Source organism: Heterocephalus glaber, unplaced genomic scaffold (assembly GCF_053883595.1).
Source record: "Heterocephalus glaber isolate CG9 unplaced genomic scaffold, H.glaber_assembly_v1.0 deba00000331, whole genome shotgun sequence".
In the NCBI taxonomy this organism is placed as follows: domain Eukaryota; kingdom Metazoa; phylum Chordata; class Mammalia; order Rodentia; family Bathyergidae; genus Heterocephalus; species Heterocephalus glaber.
In genome coordinates this window covers 33823576-33845518 of record NW_028258142.1, presented here as the reverse complement: position 1 = coordinate 33845518, position 21943 = coordinate 33823576, and the positions used below count along the sequence as shown (strand labels likewise).

The window sequence follows — 21943 nt, the reverse complement described above, 5'->3', positions numbered from 1 at the left end:
GCAGTAGTATTTTCTTGTAGTTTCAATTTGCATTTTCCTAATGGTATCACGCACTTTTTCATGAAATTTTCTTACCGGACCTCTGTATATCTTTTCCTTTTGTAAAGCATTCAATTCTTTTGTCAATTTTTAAAATTTGGGCATTTATCATTTTACTACTGAATTAAAGAAATTCCTAATAAACTGGATATAAACCTCTTTCGGAAATTTGTTTTACAATTTTTTTTCTATTCTGATAATTCATTTTTCTCATATTCATGAGATACTTTCAATATTAAGTCGAATTTATTGACTTTCTCTCACGGTTATTGCTTTTAATAGTCCTTTAAAAAAAACTGTACTCCCAAGTTACAAATATATTCCCCCATGTTTACTTATGAAAACTTTACAGTTTTAGCCTCTGGATGAAAACTACAATTCATCTGGAATTAATTTTTTTGAGTGGTATAAAGTAGAATTAGGCTCATTCTTCCATTTGGATATACAGTTATTCCAGTACTCTTTCCTCTCCCTACCTGCTGAATTGCCTTGGCATCTCTGCCTGAAAATCAAGTTTTTATTTTATGCCATTTATCTATTTTTTTATGCCCAGTATGTCTTTAAGTCAGGTATTTAAGTCCTCTTAGTGTCATGATGACTTCTCAAAGTCAGCAATTCAATGATATCATTCTACAATCTTCTGGCTCCCCTCTCTTGATGAAGTCATCAGGTATTAGAGTCACTGTTCCTCTGTATATTACATGCCATTTTTTACTGGCTACTTTAAGATTGTCTCTTCATCAATTTAACTATGATGCATCTAAGTGTCCTTTCATCTCACCTGAGTTTTAAAAGGAATCTACATTTTGATCTTTTGACTGCTGCTAGTTTTCAAGTCACACCTTTCCTTCTTTCCCTTCTGCCTCAAACCTGGGCAAGCTGGTAAGAAAGCCCAGATACTCTCTCCTCTTGTGCTAGGGTAATTTCTTCAAACCAGACAAGTCATGGCACATGCACAAGGGCAGAAACAGTTATCCCAGACTCCAGCCTCAACCCCTATCAACATAAAACCCCAAGCAAGTCTCTGCTCTCTCAAGTCATTTTGGGATCAATCTGGAAGCTGCCTTGCTTTCCCCAGAAAGCCTCATTATGTGCCTAATAAATCTGTTCATGACCTGTATGTGTGGGTGGCAATATAGGTCTCCCATCAAAATCAAATTTGGGGTTGGGGTCCATTCCACATAGTTAAGAACCATGTAGTACACATAGGACTAAGCCATTATAGAACTAATATTAAATCATTTAATCCTGAACAAATGGGGTACTAGCAGCACAGAAATTAGATTAACATACCTAAGGTTATACAGGTAGCAAGTAGCAGGAGAGCCAAGCCTGGATTCTTAAATACTGTATTATTATTTTTCTGCCTCATATAGATACTAAAAAGAAACAAGAAGAGTGGGTTCTGATGAGACAGTAACATGGCAGTAGGTTCCTATGGAAGTCAAATGCCCAAATGCTGACTCTCTTCCCGCCAATTCACTCCAGAAACTTCTCAGGCTGCTCTGGCTAGGCTACTTTGACCTCCAACCAAGGTGGGCCTCTAGGTCCTCTCAAAACAAGGCAATCTCAAATATCCTACTAAAGTCTACTCAGTGGAGGGGATAAATTCCTGAATCTTTGACCCATGACACTTTGAAAAGGCAGGCCATTCTCAATGTGCCCTTTCTTTACTGCTACAGGGGCAGCTCCAAGTGGCCTACTACTTTTTTGGCTTTTTGGATAATAAGTCAGGTGCCAGTCTATGTATCTCTCAAGTCCCAGAAGACACGTCAAACTTAGATCTTCTGAAGACCTTCAATTTGGATGAAGGGAAGGGGAAATGCAATCATATACACTACTTTCTTCAAGGACATTCTCAATGTGGGGTCGTTCTCCTGAATTCTTATTTATATAGCCTAAATGTGAGTGATGGATTTAAGTATAGCAATGCTTGTCTGCAGAAATCCTTTTTGTCAGTCTTGCAGAAATGGCATACCATCTCAATGATGAAAGCAGGACACATACAACCTGCTGTTCATTAGAAAAAAATGACAAATTGAATACTCAGGTTGATAAAACGCATCTGTTACTTACAACCTCAAAACTCTAATTGGTTTTTATAAAAGCTTAACTGTTCTGACGTCATAAATGTTATACATATAAATAAACAAAATTATGCATAACACAGTGCTGCTTGGCACAAACTTTTTTGAAGAAAGGTACAATACAATTTAATGCCTACACTTTAATAATGCTCATTCTCTTGCAAAATATGAAAAGGAAGGCTGGGGATTTAGCTCAGTAGTTTCGCCACCTGCTGCGTAAGCACAAGGACCCGAGTTCAATCCCCGATACCAAAAAAGAAAAAAGAATGAAAAGGAAAATGAAAACATGGAATATGCACGAATATTTCAAATGTATCATATTCATGGCTACAGTGCTTTATATAACTTATAAATCTTTCTTACATTATTTCAGTGAACCTAAAAGTCACACTTGCATAACACCACCACCCTCCACACATGAGGAGATAGTAGTAAAATGTATAGTAACACCCCCGGAATCACACATCAGTACTGAGGAAGCTAAAATCAAAGTAAGTTTTCAAATTTCAAATTCAGAGTTCCCTCTATCATAATGCTCAGACATAGTCCATACATAGAACTCCTACTGATACACTGCCCTAGGCATGCAAGAGAAGAGAGAACTCCTCCTGAAACGTAAAGGCACTAATTTATGAAAAACTGAATACCATACTCTCGGTTCAAAGTTTGCTCTTAAGCTATTCCTATTTAACCAGACAAGTAAAAGGGCACAAATATGAAGTCAGAAACGGAAGTTGGCAATTTCCATAGTTACTTTAATTACAGTGATGTTTAAGTTGGACTATGAAGAACAAAAGTGAAATGTCAATGACAACATTAAAAGGGAACATACTGCCCTGAAAGGACACATGAGACACCAATAACACAACCCTAACTGAAAAGGAAAACTGGGTAACAAAAGAATACGGAAAGAAGGGGTGATGTATTTTTCCACTATATAATCGGTGGGTGATTTTCTTTTCTTCTTTTCTTTTTTCTTTTTTTTTTTTTTTGGTACTGAGGATGGAACTCAGGACCTTGTGCTTGCCAAGTGCAGCACCACTAAGCTACATCCCCAGGCCCGTGGCTGATTTTCAATCATATATAAATATAACTTCATGATTTTGAGTAATTCTTAAAAGAAAAAAAAACACAAACAATCACCCTTTGAAAGAAAAACTGCTTTTTACGAATACAAGAATGCGAGGGAGATTTGGCAGCAAAATCTGTAACCCCATTGATGGCCAGGATTGATTCTGCTGATCTGGATGGCTAAGTAGGTGTCACCTTCCTCAATCATCATTCTATGTGTGTCCCTCCCAAACTCAGTATCAAAGGATGACCATGCCCAATAGAGGAGGACTGTTTCTTTGGTCAAGAGTATATGAGTAGCTGTGCTCCTCTGCTAGAACCTCCAAACAAGCTCTATAAGAATATAAAAAGTAAGGAGCCTTAACGTGTATAGACAAGATTTAAATTGCCCCCAGGCATAGTAGCACATGCCTGTAATACCAGCTGTGAGTTGAGGCCAGCCTGGGCTACAAAGTAAGTTCAAGGCCAGCCTGAACTACACAGAAAGACACTGTATCAAAATTTAAAAATTGTCAAAAATTCCTATGTAAGCATTTAATTATGTTCGTTTTTAAAATAGAACATATTTTTATAATTAAATACTAGGAAAAATTATAGAATATTTCTTTTTTTTAGGTACTCCACAGATAAATTAAGAATTTGGCATATCATACTTCTCACTGAAGTTTCATGATTAAGAGTAACAATTTTAGATGTGTGCAATATAAAACCAAGAAAATTCCCTTTAATATGAATACTGAATCTAATGAGAAAGCTTTTTCCACATTCATTAAAGTGATCAAATCTTCTTAAATATGAATATGTTATCTTAATAGATTTAAATATGAATAGTTATCTTCATAGATTTCCTGTAGCTGAATAATCCTCAGATGCCTGCCATTAACTATTTTCTCTGAGCAGAGCTGCACCCAGAGCACAGGTGAACCTTCTGGGCCACAGTACCACCACCTCCAGTACGGAGGACCAGAGCTGCCCCACCACAGAGGAGATGAACCTTTGGGACCCCCGTATCACCACCCCCAGTGCCAAGGAGGTGAGCCTCACGGGCAGCAGCAGCACATTTCCCACCCTCACCCCACCCTGCCATTGAAAGGAGAAGACACATAAACAAGTCTCAAACCCAGACTTCCACATCACCTAAAGCAACCCCAAAGGGAAACGAGATGGGACAATCTGATACTCAACCACCTGGATGCCCTGAACTGACAACGAAAGAGGATCTGGAAAAAATGAAATCAGAAATGATTTCTCAAGATAACAATAGAGATTGTGCCCATACTGCAAGACATGATTAATAAATCAAAAGAGGACAAGGATATAAAATAAGAGAAACTTAGAAAACTGATGGAATCCCAACATATGAAACAAATGGAGTACATAAAACAGATACAAATAGATTTCCAGATTAAAAACTCCATTGATAGGTTGCACGTTTTTGTTTTTGTTGTTTCGGGGGGGTTTTTTGGTACCGGGAATCGAACTTGGGACCTTGAGCTTGTGAGGCAGTGCACCACTGAGCTAAATCCCCAGCTCTATTCCACTGAACGTTTACACAGCAGAATGAGCCAATGTGAGGACAGAATTTCAGATATACAAGGTAAGATTGCAATTAGTGACCAGGAAAAGAAAAATTGCTTTAAAATTGTAAGGGAACACAAGAAATCAATCCAGCAGCTGCTAGGCGATACAAAGAAGAATAACATAAAACTGATTGGAGTCAACGAAGAAACAGGAGAGAATGCAGATGACATAAAAAAAACTGTTCACAGAAGTGATGGCAGAAAACTTCCCAAGCAGGGGAAAAGAACTTGACGTACGGATAAGTGAGGCATATAGGATTCCAACTAGCCGAGATCAAAAAAAAATCTACACATAGGCATATAATTGCTAAGATTCCAGAAACTGAACAGAATAACAAAATTCTACAAGCAGTTAAGAGAAAAGAAACAAATCAAATACAAAGGAAAGCCCATCAGAATCACAGCAGGCTTCTCAACGCAAACCCTCAAGGGAAGAAGAGCCTGGAGTGAAGTGTTTCAAGCCCGAAAGGAAAAGAGCCTCCAACCCAGAATGATGTACCCTGCAAAACTATCTTTCAAAATTGATGGAGAAGTGAGATACTCTCATGATAAAAAGCACCTTAGGAACTTCATGAACACCAAGCCAGCACTCCAAAAAATTTTAGACAATAACCTAGGAAAAGACAATGAGGACCACAACCCCAGGAACTCAAACAGGATGAATCCATCAGGCACAACAAGAAATTAAATCCAAAGGGAGAGAATCCAACAAAAGGAAAAAGTCATGACAATGATAAGTCAATAGTATCAGTTATAACCATGAATGTTACAGGTGTCAATTCACCAGTCAAAAGAAGTAGACTGGCAGAATGGGTCAAAAAGCAAGATCCAACAATATGCTGCATACAAGAAACACAGTTCAAAAAGAAACTCATACGGGCTGGGGATTTAATTCAGTGGTTCCAGCGCTTGCCTCGCAAGCTCCAGGTACCGAGTATGATCCCCAGTACCAAAAAACAAAACAAAAAGAGTAAAAGAAAAAAAAAAAAAAAGGAAAGAAACTCATTGATTAAAAGTTTAAGGGTGGAAAACAATACTCCATGCAACAGGAACTTGTAAAAAGGCAGGAGTAGCTATCCTCTTTGCAGATCAAGTGGATTTCAAACCAACACTGATTAAGAGAGACAAAGAAGGACACTACATTCTTGTAAAGGGAACAATCCAAGACGAAGAGATGACAATCATAAACATATATGCACCAAACACTAGTGCACCCAACTATATAAAACAAATACGAACAGACATGAAAAATCAAATAAGCACTAATACAACAGTAGTGGGGGATATCAATACCCCACTGTCACAAATAGATCAACTAGACAAAAAATAAGGAACGAAATACTAGAACTCAAACTAATTAACAAATGAGCTTAACAGATGTTTACACTGTTCCACCCCACAAAATCAGAATACACCTTCTTTTCAGCTGCACATGGGTCATTCTCCAAAATAGACCATAAACTCGCTCATAGAACACATTTAAGTATGTGCAAAGGAAATGAAGTTATCCCCTGTATATTATCAGACCATAGTGCGATGAAAGTGCAGATGAATAGCAAAAGAAACCACAAGAATTTCATAAACACATGGAAATTGAACAACACACTTCTGAATAACCAATGGATCATAGAGAAAATTAAAGAAGAAATCAGAGAGTTCCTACAATTAAATGACAATACAACATATTGGAATCGAGGGGACACAATAAAAGCAGTCTTATGAGGGAAATTCATAGCAGTGAATACTCACATTAGGAAAACAGAGGGAGCCCAATTACACAACCTGATGCTGAACCTCAAGCTTCTAGAAAAAGAAGAGCAGGACAACCCCAAAGTTCATACAAGGGAGGAAATCATAAAGATCGGAGGAGAAATCAATGCAATGGAGACTAAGAGAACAATCCAAAAACAAATCAATGAAGCCAAGAGTTGGTTCTTTGAAAGAATCAACAAAATTGACAAACCCTTAGCCAACCTTGTCAGAAAAAGGAAAGAAACGGCCCAAATCCATGCAATTAGGAAAGAAAAGGGTGAAATTACAACAGACCCAGCAGAAATACAGAGGATCATCAATACCTACTTCCAGAACTTATATGCCAGTAAGATGGAAAACACAGAAGAAATGGGCACATTCCCAGATATGTATGAATTACCAAAGTTGAACAAAGAAGGCCTAAAAATTCGAAATAACCCAATATCAATCAATGAAATTGAAAATGTAATTGAAAACTTACCAACCTTAAAGACAAGGCCGGTTCCTGATGGCTTCACCATTGAATTCTACAAGATATTTAGAGAGGAACTGCTGCCACTACTGTTTAAACTCTTCAATGAAATTGAAAGGGAAGCAATACTCCCAAATTCATTCCTGGAAGCAAGCATCACCTTGATCCACAAAGCAGAGAAGGACTCAACCAAAAAAGAAAACTACAGGCCAATCTCATTAATGAACATAGATGCAAAAATCCTTAATAAGATACTGGCAAATAGAAGGCAGAAGATCATCAAGAAGATCATACACCCTGATCAAGTGGGATTCATCCCAGGGATGCAGGGATGGTTCAATATATGAAAATCAATAAATGTAATACACTGTATCAATAGAGCCAAGGACAAAAACCATATGATCGTCTCAATAGATGCAGAAAAAGCATTTGACAAAATCCAACATACATTTATGATAAAAACCCTACAAAAAATTGGAATAGATGGTCTCTACCTCAATCTGATAAAAGCCATCTATGAAAAACCAACAGCCAATATCATACTAAATGCTCAAAAACTGAAATCCTTCATACTGAAATCAGGAACAAGACAAGGATGTCCACTATCACCACTCCTGTTCAATATAGTTTTGGAGACATTAGCCACAGCAATTAGACAAGAGAAAGAAATAAAAGGAATAAAGATAGGAAATGAAGAAGTCAAATTGTCATTCTTTGCAGATGACATGATACTCTATATAGAAGACCCCAAGAACTCCACCAAAAGTCTTCTAGACTTAATAACCAAATTCAGTCAAGTAGCTGGATACAAGGTCAACACACAAAAATCAATAGCTTTCCTCTACATGTACAACAGACTCATTGAGAGAAAAATGGGGCAAACAATTCTTTTCACAATAGCATCCAAAGAACTGAAATACCTAGGAATCAACCTAACAAAAGAAATTAAAGACCTCTTCTCTGAAAACTATAGCACTTTGAAAAGAGAGATTGAAGATGATATCAGAAAATGGAAAGACATCCCCTGCTTCTGGGTAGGAAGGGTCAACATAGTGAAAATGGCCTTACTTCCAAATTTGCTAGATCAATTCAATGCAATCCCAATTGAAATCCCAGCAGCATACTTCACAGCCCTTCAGAAAACAACCCAAAAATTGATTTGGAACAAGAAGAGACCCAGAAGAGCAAAAGCAATTCTAGGTAACAGAGACATGGCAGGGGGTATCACAATCCCCAACCTGCAACTCTACTACAAAGCTACTGTGATAAAAACACCATGGTACTGGCAAAGAAACAGACCTGAGGACCAGTGGAACAGATTAGAAGATGCAGAAACAATTCTAGACATACTCAGTCACCTCATCTTTGACAAAGGAGCCAAACACCCTCACTGGAGGAAAGATAGCCTCTTTAATAAATGGTGCTGGAAAAATTGGGCTTCAACTTGCCAAAGATTAAAACTAGACCTATATCTCTCACCATGCACTAAACTAAAATTGAAATGGATTAAAGCTTTAAATATTAAAACAGAAACGCTGAACTGGCTGGAACAGAGGTTAGGTAGAACTCTTGAAGACAATGGTGTAGGAAAATATTTTATGAACAAAACTTCAGTTGCCCATGAACTAGCACAAACAATCAATAAGTGGAATCTCTTCTTACTAAAAAGCTTCTGCACAGCAAGAGAAACCACCAACAGTGTGAACAGACAACTCACAATGTGGGAAAAAATTTTCCCCTGCTGTGCCTCAGACAAAGGTCTACTACCTAGAATCCATAAAGAACTTAAGATAATCAGACTGCTCAAATTTAAAGACCCAATCCAAAAACGGGCATCTGAAATGAACAGACACTTTTCAATGAAACAGAAATGGCAAGTAAACATATTAAAAAATGTTCAACATCACTGGTCATTTGAGAGATGCAAATGAGAACAACACTGAGATTCCACCTCACCCCAGAAAGAATGGCTGCTATCATGAAATCAACCAATAACAAATGCTGGTGGGGCTGTGGGGAGAAAAGAAACCTGCTCCACTGCTGGTGGGAGTGTAGACTGGTGCAAGCACTGTGGAAATCAGTATGGAGATACCTCAGAGAACTAGGACTGGAAGTACTATTTGACCTAGCTATTTTTCCCCTGCTGGGTATCTTCCCCAAAGAATTAGAAGAATCATACCACAGTGATACATGTGCACCCATGTTCATAGGAGCACAGTTTGTAATAGCTAAAACTTGGAAACAGCCCAAATGCCCATCAACTGGAGACTGGATCAAGAAAATGTGGTTTTTTTTATAAAATGGAGTACTAGTCAACCATAAAAATGAGAAATTAGAGACTTTTATCGCTAAACGGATGCACATTGAGGCAATACTCTCAAGTGAAATAAATAGGACACACGTGTAAATACTGAATAGTTTTTCTAGTATGAGAAACTGAAAGTGTAAATAAGGACTAAAAGGTATGATAGATAATGTGAAATAGGAAGAAAAGGGGCAAAGGGGAAGGGGAAGTAGGAGGGGTAGGGGAAAGGAAAGAGAGGAATGGAATTAATATGAAAAAATGGAAACAAAGTCTCTGTAAATAGGGAGGGATGGAGGGGTTGAAGTAAGGGCAGGGGAAGAGGGAAAAAATAAGAACCAAGAGAGATAATGTAAAGGTGCAAATTTCCAGTGATGAATGTCTTTATATTGTATACCTAAAATGTACCAATACAATTAATTTTTTAAAAAATCGTTATAATAGCTGAAATAAGTGGGCTAAAAAAACCACTATCTTGTCATGTTTTCCTTTTTTTCTTTTCCAAATAAGTCCACTTTATCATAGTTTCAGATACTTGTAACTTTTGCATCTATGTTTGTAAGTGAGACAGCAGTAATTTTTCTTCTATTATCCTTGTTCAGCTGTGGTCTGTGTTTGAAACATTTTCTGAACATTAGATTTAAGGAAACTAAGGGTTAGGATTGGTTCTTTGCTACTACAAACAATAATGAAAGATACCAGAAATCTATTCCTGGATTCCTGTTTCCTTAGGATAAAAGATAAAAATATGCAAGTATATGGCCAAATCACTACCTTAAGAAAGCCCTTATAACTTATGATTATGCAAAATAACAAATTTTGTATTCCTACTCATGTATGTATAATACTTACTAATAAAACTGCCACTTTGAACACTAAAGTAACCTGTTTTTAATTTTGCAGAACTCCATTCCCAGCAAGTTTGGATTTTGCTTTATTATAAGTTATTATGCACTGAAAGCCATTTTTTCTTCTCACATCTTTACTAAATATCAGTTGCCATTGTTACTATATGACTGAGTTGTCTCATGACAATTTTCCTCAGTCTTAAAAACTTTGAAACAGAAAATATTCATGAAACTTAATGCTACTTAGTGTACTGCAGCTTACCAGGTTAAGTTCTGTCCCTGAATTATTTTGTGTCACCACATACAATGGCAGGAAGGAAGCAGTAGTGATATATATCTCTAACTACAAACTTCCAAAACTTCAGATATGGCAAGAGTAATTAGGTGAGAGGACTGGGAGGGATATAAAGCCAGAACTATTTCTAACTTTACCACATTCACGTTGGGTCCACAGTTCGTATGTCTCGCTTTCCAGTGGCTCTAAACCACGACTGGTAAATGCACATCTTGTTGTCGGGTGGCTCTAAACCACCAGTGGTAAATGCTTAACTGTTCCATAAATGCATCAGGCGGCATGGGACAACCACGCATATTACTAGGAGTTCCAGCCCCTGGGAACTTGATAATCTCACTTTAATATTAGTGGGGCAAAGAGAACAAGGGTAGAAATTGCTAAAAGTCAACAGAACAAATATTTTAGCTGAAAATATTTGCCTTTTTTTTAACTCAGAAATTTGTTTCTCATGCTCACCTACTGAGTTACTTGTATTTTTAAGTCTGAAAATCTTAAGGTATTAATACCTTACTTGCCATTTTAAGTAAGTGACCCTCACTAATTCTATTTTATATCCCATTTAAAATTTCTTATTTAAACTAAGGTTTGTATTTATTCATAACAAAGCTTCTTCTCTCTTACTCCCCATATTTTACACTCTTACCTAAATAAAATGACTGAACTGCATCTAAAATTGATTATGTTTAAGGATAGTTAATAGTTAAGAAATAGCTGCTCTCCTAAAAAGTTAGAAAATATACGGCACTCAACTACAGTGTAAGGAGTTTTTGACACACCCAATTAGGCAAACTTCAAACTTCAAGGAACTCTGAATATTGAAACACAAGGTAATGAGCAATGATTGCTTATTTTATCTTCATTAATCACTAAAAGAGTAGAGAGAAAAATATAATGAAGCTCTAAAATATAAAGAGAAATTTTTAGAATATGCCACAGAATGAACAAAAAATAAGGAAAAGAAATGTGACTAAGGTGACCTTCACAGTATAAATACCCAGGGAGTTACTTGTAATCACCAGGCTATTCACTATCTGCAGCATCTCCTTGAAAGAGCTCTACCCTTTGCCTCCTCTGTGGGCCAATTGCTACAATGGCAACGTGAGCCCTAAACAGAACTAAGCAAAACCATATTCCACCTCTGCATGGACTACTGAGCTCCCTTTGTTGAGAGGCTAAGTGGTCTCCCTAACTCCACCTGTGACAGCCTATTTTGTTTCCTCAATAGTCAGACAGTTACTTAAAATTTAATCTGACTGCTGGCCTTCTAGACCTAAGCCTTTTCAGTGTCTCACACACAGTCAAGACACACTCAGGTTGACTGTAAACTCCCTAGCACACCTGTTGTGATTCCTGACTACATTCAGAGTCACCCCTGACATCTCCTGCAGTACCCCAAACTCTATACTCTAATGATAACTCCTTCCTGAGAACCCTTGACCAATCTTCCCTGATCACCACAATATTCATTCCACAGTTCCACTCTTGACAAAACACACTTCTAAGTAATTCCACCGTTGCATCATCTAGACTCAACCACCACAACAAATTTCCTCTAAAGGGAAAGTTCCCATAAGCCATCTCAGGATGTAATTCCCTGAGCGTACCTGTTGAATGACATCATCACATTTTACAAAATTCTTATTTTCTGTTTTAAAGTTTCTCTCCATTATTAGAAAGCAAACACACAAACAAAAACAAAAAAAGGAAAGAAAGCAAAAAACTCAAGAGAAAACTTCAGCAAGGAAAATCTTATCAGCCATGCAGTGACCATTTAATAAACGTTTCCTCAACTAAAACGCCACCACCCACGCAATGAAAGATTAACACAGCTTGACCTATTCTTAGTCAATTCACTACCAAGACATTACAGTTCTGCTTCCAAAATGCATGCAGAATCCATTCACTTTGTTGCTAGCATAGCCACGTCCGTCTCTGTATTCCTGCACGTGGACTACTTTCACAGCGTCCTAGCTGATTCTTCTGCTAGCATCCAACCTACCTCTATTACTATTTCTCACACACATACACACACACAGGCACACACCCTACCCTATGGCATCTGTCTCCAGCAGCCAGTGATACTGGCAAAATGAGATTTTTTAAAACTCCTTTTAAAAATGGATTTTTAAAAATCCTTATTTATATTTAGATCAACATTTAACTCCAACAGCACCTTACAGTTCCCTGTATGATTAGATTCCTACCATGTTTTGTACTCTACGTTCTTTTAAATATTCCAATATGAGAAGCTATTTCCCACCTCAGAGTCATTATACTGGCTCTCTCCTCTGCCAAGAAGCCTCTTCAGCTAGCTCCTGATCCTCAAGACTCACCTCAAGCATCACAATCCAAGCTTTTTCATCCTTTAGGCATTTCCTATCATATTGCCACATCTGTTGTCTTTGCACTCATTACTATTTCAAATTATATTGATTTGTTCACTTGTTTAGTATGCATATCTATCCCTCAATAGGACGGGAAATTTGTGTTTTATCATCACTGTATCACCCATGTGTCTTGAAACAGCCTCACATACAGCAGGTGACTCCATAGCATTTGTAAAACAAAAGAACCAAGAAAGGTGACTTACTTGAAATACACATGAAACAAGGTAACAAATGGGTAATTAGCCTATCAAACAAGGGAAGAAACAGTCTACTATGAACATTTGCAAGTAGACAGGCTAGTGTTACTGGGATCTGTTATTGTTAAGCATCAGGAACATGTTTATCAAAGCTCACTAGACAGAACAGTTTCACACGCTTTATGCAAGTCCATGTATATGATATATTGCATTCATTTTAGAGAATTCTTTATTTTTGGCACTCAAAAAACCCTGTAATGCACACAGAAACCGATATTTATAAACCACTGGCCACTTCATTTTTTCAAAAATCCACTTCTACAGTGGTACTTATCTGCAAATGATTAAATTTATACTTAAAACTTCAACCTCTTTAGTGTTAGCTCCTTCCAATATAAGAGGTCAGTCTTTGAGATAGATTCTGACTACTACATACATTTAAGAAGCTGCCTCACATACTGATCTTTCTTGGAAACAACACTGCAACTCAAAGCCAAGAACTATAAAACATTCATCAAAAAGTCAGCAGCCTCTTATAGCTCCTTACTGACTGAAGTTTTCAGCAAGAGTAAAAAATTGTCAGTCACTACTTACCAGTAATAGAGGTTTGAATCTTTATTCAAACATCATTCTATCACAGAAATGAGAAATATACAAACTTAGGCAATGAAGATAAGATAAAATAACTATATCTAAATATCAGCAATTATCAGTAAACCTCACTGCTGAAGAAAATGGTTTGTAAAATAAACAAGACTTAACTAGTAAAAAAAATTAATATGACAGGTTAAACAGTCATATTTTAATAATCACTACTGACAGGTGAACTGAAAGTAACAAAAAGTCAACAGCTTTCCTTGAGGTTCCTATAAGCAATTTTCAACAGCAGATCATCAATCTACAGATCAATCGATACTTACCTTGGTATAGTAACACATTTAGTATTACAATTTTGAGTGGTGATGGCTTTCTCAAGCTCATCTAATCGTCCTGTTTTCTTTAGCTTCTTCACCAGACTTTTCACTGCTTTCTCACACCACTTTTCTTCCTGTCCATTCTGCTCTCCTCCGCCTGCTCCTCCAGACCCACCAGCTGATTTCTTCCATCCTAGGAGTCTCTTCACCACTGGTGGAGTGAATGGCAAGATGGACGACATGCTCTTACTAAAGGCAACAATCCACACTATAGAAAGAGCCTCTCGAATCTATCCTAGAAAAGATAGCGAAAAGATAATTCAAAGACTAACTTTAAAACCAAGGAATGATTTCAATATATTATAGAAAGCAAGCTACAAGACAGGATAGAAATTCAAATTAGTACTTTCACCATACACTTTCTGACATTCTCTTTTCTACTCCTGGAAATGTTGCTTTAACTAACTTAAATGAATTGTGGTAACAAACCTTTCTAAAAACAAGATAATGTTACAGGGACTCAATTCTCGGGCAAATATAACCTTGCAAGTAAAATCTATCAATGTTCTGAAAAACGTTATCACTACCACCACTACTTTATTCTTAACTCATTATTAATAATGTCAATAAACTATTTTCACAAAAAGCAAGTTTTCCTTATTCTTAGAACTTCAATCTATCCTTAAAAGATTTAACAAAATTATACTAAAAAATACAAATCCACTCTCCCCAAGTTTTCATGACTGAAGTATCATAAAGCAAAATCAGAAGATACATGAAGAGAAATACATCAAGCGTGAAGTAAACTACAAGAATTTTTATAAATGAAAGCCTGCAGAGAATAGACTTGGTTCATTTTTACCTGTCCTTGAGGGGATCTTTATCCTCAGCCTCTTTTTTAACATATTCTATTTTCATTGAAATCTAAGTAGTAATACACATAGTGAGAAAGTCCCTCTTCCTTCAATGTGAAATTCTTTAAAATATTTTCACTATTTAAGATTACAATGGTAGTCCCCCGCCAGCACAGAGGAGGTGAGCAGCTCCCAGTGCACAAGAGGAAGCTTCCAAGCCACTGTACCACCCCCGCCAGCACACAGGAGGTGAGCCGCAAGGGCACCAGCAGCAGCAGCAGCAGCAGCAGCACCACCACCACCATCACCACCACCCCACCCCCATCGAAATGAGAAGACAAGTAAACAAGCCTCAAAACCAGACTTCCAGATCACCTACAGCAATCCCAAAGGGAAACAAGATGGAACACTCTGATACTCAACCACCTGGACTCCCTGAACTGGCAACAAAAGAGGATCTGGAAAATATGAAATCAGAAATAATTTCTCAGATAACAGCAGAGATTGTGCTCATAGTGCAAGACATGATTAATAAATCTACAGAGGAGCTCAGGAACATGATTGAATCCCAACATAGGAAACAAACTGAATCCATAAAACAGATAAAAACAATTTTCCAGGAGATTAAAAACTCCACTGAAAGTCTACGCAGAATGAGCCAATGTGAGGACAGAATTTCAGATATAGAAGATAAGACTGCAATTAGTGACCAGGAAAAGAAAAATTGCTTTAAAATTGTAAGGGACTATGAGAAATCAATCCAGCAGCTGCTAGACAATGCAAAGAAGAATAACATAAGACTGACTGGAGTCAATGAAGAAACGAGAGCGTGCAGATGACATAAAAAATCTGTTCACAGAAGTGATGGCAGAAAACGTCCCAAGCAGGGAAAAAGAACTTGACATACAGGTAAGTGAGGCATACAGGACTCCAACTTGCCTTGATCAAGATTATAATGGTAACCTGAAATATCAAATACTGATATTAATCTATAGATTTTCCTGTAGGAAATGAGGATTTATTTCCCTTGCACTCCTTACTTTTCCTTCCTCCTAGCACAAAATAATTATCACCCATTTGTATTTAAATAACTATGTACATAATATTGTTATCATTAGTAAACTACTATATGTTTCTTTTTGTACTCTCCAGAATACAAACTGTTATATTTTTGCATTTGCTTACCTTTCCATGCATCTATCACAAACTCTTCTTACTCTGCATCCTTCAATTAAATTTTCCACACAGTGGAAAACTCCCACATAGTATTAACAGAAACCAGCTAGCCCTCTTATTCATGGAGCCCTCACATCCTGAAGTCCTATATCTGCCCACTCCAAACTGAACTAATACTCTGACCCGAGGAATACTGTTATCCTATTTAATATTTTTGTCTTTCTTCGTTTGGTGAATCCATTTTTTCAGTGGAGTATGTTCATTCTTGAGAAAGACATGGGAGATAATATAGAAATCTTTCTAAACACTACACTGGAAATCATTTTTATACATAATGCTATTTACTTTTTTCAAATGACATTGCTTCTTCCACTTGTAATCATCAAAATGTGGTTCTATCATAATTTTTCTTAAGCAAAATAACGCAAATCTTAGATAATGTAATTTCATCTCCATAGAATTCAGTATCCATCTATTTAAAATGTGGAGATCTTTCCAAATCATTTTCATAACCCGGAATCACCCATTACCCCAAATTTGCCTAGCTAATTTAAAAATTTCATTTTACAGTTGGTTTGTGTCAGGATCCAAAAGAGACTAGAGTGTTCTTTTAATCTGGAGCAGTCCTTCCTCTATCTCTTTTCCCCCTCATGAAACTGAGGGAAACATGGTCAGCTGATCTCTAGATGATCTTACATTCTAGAGTTGTCTGGTTTCCTTGTGGTGACATTAACTTGTTTCTCTATCTTATATAATGGAGATTAGCTCTACATACAATTAGATTCTATTTCAACTTGACTCTATTTCTTATGTGGTTCACACTGCATCAGATATCCAACAGGCCGATAATGTTTGGTTGCCCACATTAATAGGGCTAAGAATGATCAGCTTGTGATACAGAAAGCACAAGTCTGTGTATAAAAAACTTCCTCCATCATTGTTTTCCATGCAATATTTTTATCCATTAATCATCACTGCTCTGAATCTATTATTATTAAGGTTATTTTCTAATTCTATTCCCTCCATATTTATTAGCTTTAATTCTTTTGCAATGAACTTTTCCTCATCAACTACAGATATGTATTTAAGCCTAAAACACAGTTCCTTTAAGCAAAGTCAGGTTAAATGTTTGAGTCTTCATTTTTCTTTTTTTTTTGGTACTGGAGATCGAACCTTGTGCTTGCAAGGCAGGCGGCAAAACCACTGAGCTAAATCCCCGGCTAAGTCTTCATTTTCGTTTCAGGGATTTTATTCATGTCTGATTTGTTTCCTGAGGCTGCTAATAACAAATCACCACAAACTTGATGGATTAAACAACAGATTTATTCTCTCATTAGCTGTGGGGCCAGAAATCTAATACAGGGGGTTGGCAGAGCCACTCTCCTTCTGGAAGCTCTATGTGAGACAATTCTTTGCCTCTTGTAGCTTTTGGTGGCTGCTCAACATCCCTTGGGCTTCTCTGGCTTGTGGCTGTATCAAGCCTATCTCTATCTCTATCTGTACATCACTTTCTTTTCTCTGTGTGCCCTTTATCATTGGCTTTAGAGCCACCTATGGTAATCCAGAACAATCTCACTTAAAGATCACTAGCAACTACATCTGCAAAAGCCAATTTTCCAAATAAATGCACAGGTTCTTGGGATTAACACACAGACTTACATTTTAGGGGATTCACCATTCAATGTACTATAAAGTCTATGGTTGATATTTGTTTTCTTTTCTCTGGCACTGAAAATTTCGAGTTTTGTACAGATGTCTAATCACTTGTTTGCATTACCTTACAAAATATATATAATTTCAAATAACACCAATAGTGCTTCTAAAACTAAGATTACTGAATAAAGTTAAAGATTTATTTGCAACTCTAACAAAGGATGATTAAAATTCTGTACGGTGTTGTAAAGTCACCTGAAATAACTATTTTCTCTGTAGGGTTGTCACCAATTCAGGTAGAAAAGTTGTGTGCCTACAATTTTCAAGTTTTTATTTTGGTTCAATTTATATTAAATATGTAACACATTTATAGGATTCTAAAGTCAACCTATACAACAAAGTATACTCTATTCAGAGAAACTTCTTCTCTATTTCTGTTCCCCTATTTCCTCCCCCCCGAAACTATTTTCATAAAGTAGTTGGCTTTGTCTATTCAGTTTTACAACCATGTATATAACCATCTATCCACCTTCCCACCGCCTTATTCCTATACAGAAGTAGCATAATATATAAATTGCTATTGTATTCCCTTTTTCACTAACCTTATTTCCTGTAGTCATTCCTTATCAGTTCACACAGAATTAGCAGAGCTCCTCAGTTTCCTGGCATCCACTGTAGATGCTCTAAGTCCCATGTGACTCTTATTCCTGATCTTTTAATTGGGATTTAAAATGTTTTTTTCTCTCTAGAAGCTTGAGTATTTTGTTATCTGTGGTTGTAAAATTTCATAATATCATAACTACCTCTTTTTTTTACTGTTCTGTGAACTCGTCAGATCCTAAAATCCTGAGAATCTGATTTTCACTATTTTTATTATTTTCTTCTCTCTTTGCTCTCCAGTCCCTTACACAGGAACTTAAGACCTCAGTTTTTCTAGTACCACTATGTCAGTGAGCACATTTCTATGATTTACATTCCAAAATTTAGATTACCTCTTTCTCATTTTCTCTCCCACCTTTTCTTAGTCCTTTAACACTGTCTAAATTTTATTGAGATATACAGGGAAAGAAAATATATATGTTCAACCTGCCATATTTAATAAATAACATCCTTTTCAGAAATCAGATGTAGCCAGACAGGCTGTAATCCCAGCACTCGGGAGGCTAGGGCAGGAAGATTGCCTCAAATTTGAGGCCTGCCTGGGCCAGCCTGACTATAAAGGGAGTCCCTGCCTCAAAAAACAAACAAACAACAACAACAAAATCAAAGATGCCTGTAGTCTTCATACTTTAACAATAAAAAAAAAAAGAACCCAAAAAAGAAAAACCACCAAATGCTAAAATCTTGGCTTAAGTATATCTTTATAAAAAGTGATGCTTACATTTTCATTTTGGTCCTAAATAAACAATTGTATTGATCAGACAGTATATATATATATTTTTCCCCAATATATTTTAAGTTAAAATGTAATTAATATGCAATGCAATGATTTACAGTCAAAGAACTGTTTTCATAAATTAGATACTGATATTAATTTCTAATCTAGCCAAACTGCATTCTCACTCTAATACCTCTATAATTCTAGTGTTCTGGTTTAAAAAATAAGTATGTTCACCTGAGGCTCCATGCTAAACCAAAGGAACAGAAAAATGAATGACATAATTTTTAAAATTCCTCTTTTCACGATGGTCAAGGACTAATGAAGAAAAGTGCCATGATTAAAATATATACAACAACCTAAGAGAAACTATAATAAGAATTAAGGGTACACAAAAAAGAACTCCTTGCTATGTTGCCTCAGCTGGCCTCAAAGTGCCCTCCTGCCTCAGTCTCTAGAGTAGCTGGGACTACAGCCCTGTGGCACCTTGCCTGGCTAATCTTAGTTTTTGGTACAGGTGTCAGAGAAGGTTTTCCTGATGAACATTTGAGCTTCCTTTAAGACTATATGATACTTATTCATTCCTTCTTGAATTCAACATTTTTTACGTATCTATGAAGCCTGTACTTACTTGTTTATCATTCTCAATCCTACTTTGTGTTTGTACCTGTAAACTGAGCTTTTGGTTGAGAAGGTAGGAAGAATACTGTAGCAAGGAACTGACACTGGGAAGACAGGAAAGGCAGGTGAAATTTCTAACTGTAGAGAGATCAACCTTCAGAAAACAGTGGTACACTGAAGAAAGAAGACCTACTGGGAAGATCACATGGTCAGAATTTAAAGATGAAGAAAAAGTTAAGAATTAAAATACAATTGAGCAAATATGAAGTACTGGAGAAACATTTAAATGGTGTTTCAATCAAGCTAAATCTGATGCACCTGTAAAACCTCCAGATCGTTGAGGCCAATAAGCAGGAATAGGCAGTCCTGGAATGAGCAGTTTTAAAGGTCTAACGTGTGGTAACAGAATGAAGAGTTGGAAAGGGGAAAAGATTACATGTGAAAGAGTAACAAAAGGGATGTTAAGAAGACCTGTGAATAAGCAGGTGACCAGGGAAAGAGACAGATGTTCTGAGTGCAAAGGACAATTAATAGCTAACACATTATGATCACACAAGTTTTCAGGGCCAATACTTCTGATCAAGCACAATGTTAGAGCACAAGTTCTTAGTCACAACAATATACTACACGTATTCTGGAGCTAATGTGAACACCTAAAAAGGACCACCATCAAATCTTGAGCTCCTTATACAATCAAGGTTAGCTGTGCCTGAAAATAAATTCATCAGACAGTGAGATTAGAATGTTGCACCTAGCTCCAAATACTCAGCTAAACTATCTATAAACTTAAAATCTGCTGAGTATTTTACACCTGCACAATTCAATTCAGACTAGCCACACTCGAAAAGTTCTGTTATAACTACACCTGGTTTGTCCCTATTCTAAGGTGAGTCTCTCTAGGGCTTTCATTTGAAAGGATAGCAAGTCCTTATCTTCTTACTATCTACGTACCATAAGAACTGCTTGTTGCTTTTAGAAGAATTTTGAATTTAGCTTTTTAGCCTCTCGGGCTAGGCAGCATCAAACTCTGAAAATGACTAGAAGAGGAAAAAGTGGTGTGCATATTCACCACTTCCTCTCAACTCTCACCTATTATTTGTACTCAAGGTTGCTCCCCTACTGAATCTTTATCTCAAGGTCACAGAACTAGAAGGAATCTTAATCTCCTTTTCTGAGATTGTAGTTTATCTCTTCTGCCCAGTTCGGCAATGGAATTTAACAAATATACTGAAGGGGGGTTTTCTCTGTTTAAAGCGTATTTCCAATTTCACACTCAAGCCCCAGGCTACAGCCTAAAGGCTCCCTCTAGTCCATGTCCTGAAAAAAGAATGCCCTGTAATCAGCTGCACATCTTCTCAGCTTACTCCTTAAAGATATTCCTCAATGTAGAATTTTACTTCCTTTAATCATTTTTATTTCCAGTTTTCTATCTTTAAATACATAATTTCTGTAAATTACCTGGCTTTAGTTGCTTTACTAAGTCTTGATCTACCAAGAACTACTTACATGATTCCCTAGAAAAATTTCTTCTCTCCATTTCAATGGTAAATTTTCCCCAACTAGGAATCTATGAGTTCAAATAATTTAACATGCATGACTTTAATTTCAAACTAAGAGATAAGACCATTTAACCACTTGAAGACAGGAGTTAATATCTGAGAAGAATGGAAAACATTTAGAAAACTAGCTCTGAGAAACTCTATGGAAAATCAACCAGCATAAAAGAAATTTTATCAGATATATATTATCAAACTATGTAGTAACAAAAAGTACTCCATAGAAAAGCCCATGACCCAGTGGATTCACCCCTGAATTCTACAAAAACTTCAGGGAAGATCTCAAGCTCTATAATGAAATTAAAAGGGCAGGAGTACTGTACTACCAAACTCATTCCTAGAAGTTAGCATTACCTTGATTCCAAAACCAGACAAGGACTAAACAAAAAAGGAAATTGCAGGCTAATGAACATAGATCCAAGCATCCCCAACAAGACACTGGCAAACAGAATATGACAAATCATACATCATGATCAAGTAGACTTCATCCCAGGTTCAACATGCACAAATCAATAAATGTAATATATCACATGAAGAGAATCAAAGACAAAGATCACATGATTTTCTCAATAGATGCAAAAAAGCCTTTGACAAAAATCCAACAGCTATTCATGATAAAAACCTATAGAAAATATGTATAAAAGAACAGTATCTCAATTTGATAAAAGCTATTTATAGAAAACCTGCCAACAATATATTAAATGGGGAAAAAAATGAAAGTTTTTCCTCTAAAATCAGCAACAAGACAAGGATATCCACTA

General features: G+C 36.6%; 2 protein-coding genes across 4 annotated transcripts in view; both read right to left on the bottom strand.

Annotated features, from left to right (window-relative positions):
• Smad2 (SMAD family member 2) overlaps positions 1 to 14205 on the bottom strand; it is a 68639-nt gene extending 54434 nt beyond the window's left edge. For 2 of the 3 annotated variants that reach the window (XR_015442103.1, XM_021236602.2), the window contains exon 1: positions 13951 to 14205. Coding sequence is in view for 2 of the 3 variants with exons in the window: in XM_021236602.2 (XP_021092261.1) it covers positions 13951 to 14186 (236 nt within the window). In the remaining variant the exon portion in view is untranslated. The remainder of the gene's footprint in view (positions 1 to 13950) is intronic. The other variant, XM_021236599.2, reaches the window with a different exon arrangement.
• LOC110343991 (uncharacterized) overlaps positions 14081 to 21943 on the bottom strand; it is a 41705-nt gene continuing 33842 nt past the window's right edge. The window contains exon 3 of the mRNA XM_087188592.1: positions 14081 to 14239. Coding sequence (XP_087044718.1) covers positions 14235 to 14239 — 5 coding nt within the window. The 3' untranslated portion in view covers positions 14081 to 14234. The remainder of the gene's footprint in view (positions 14240 to 21943) is intronic.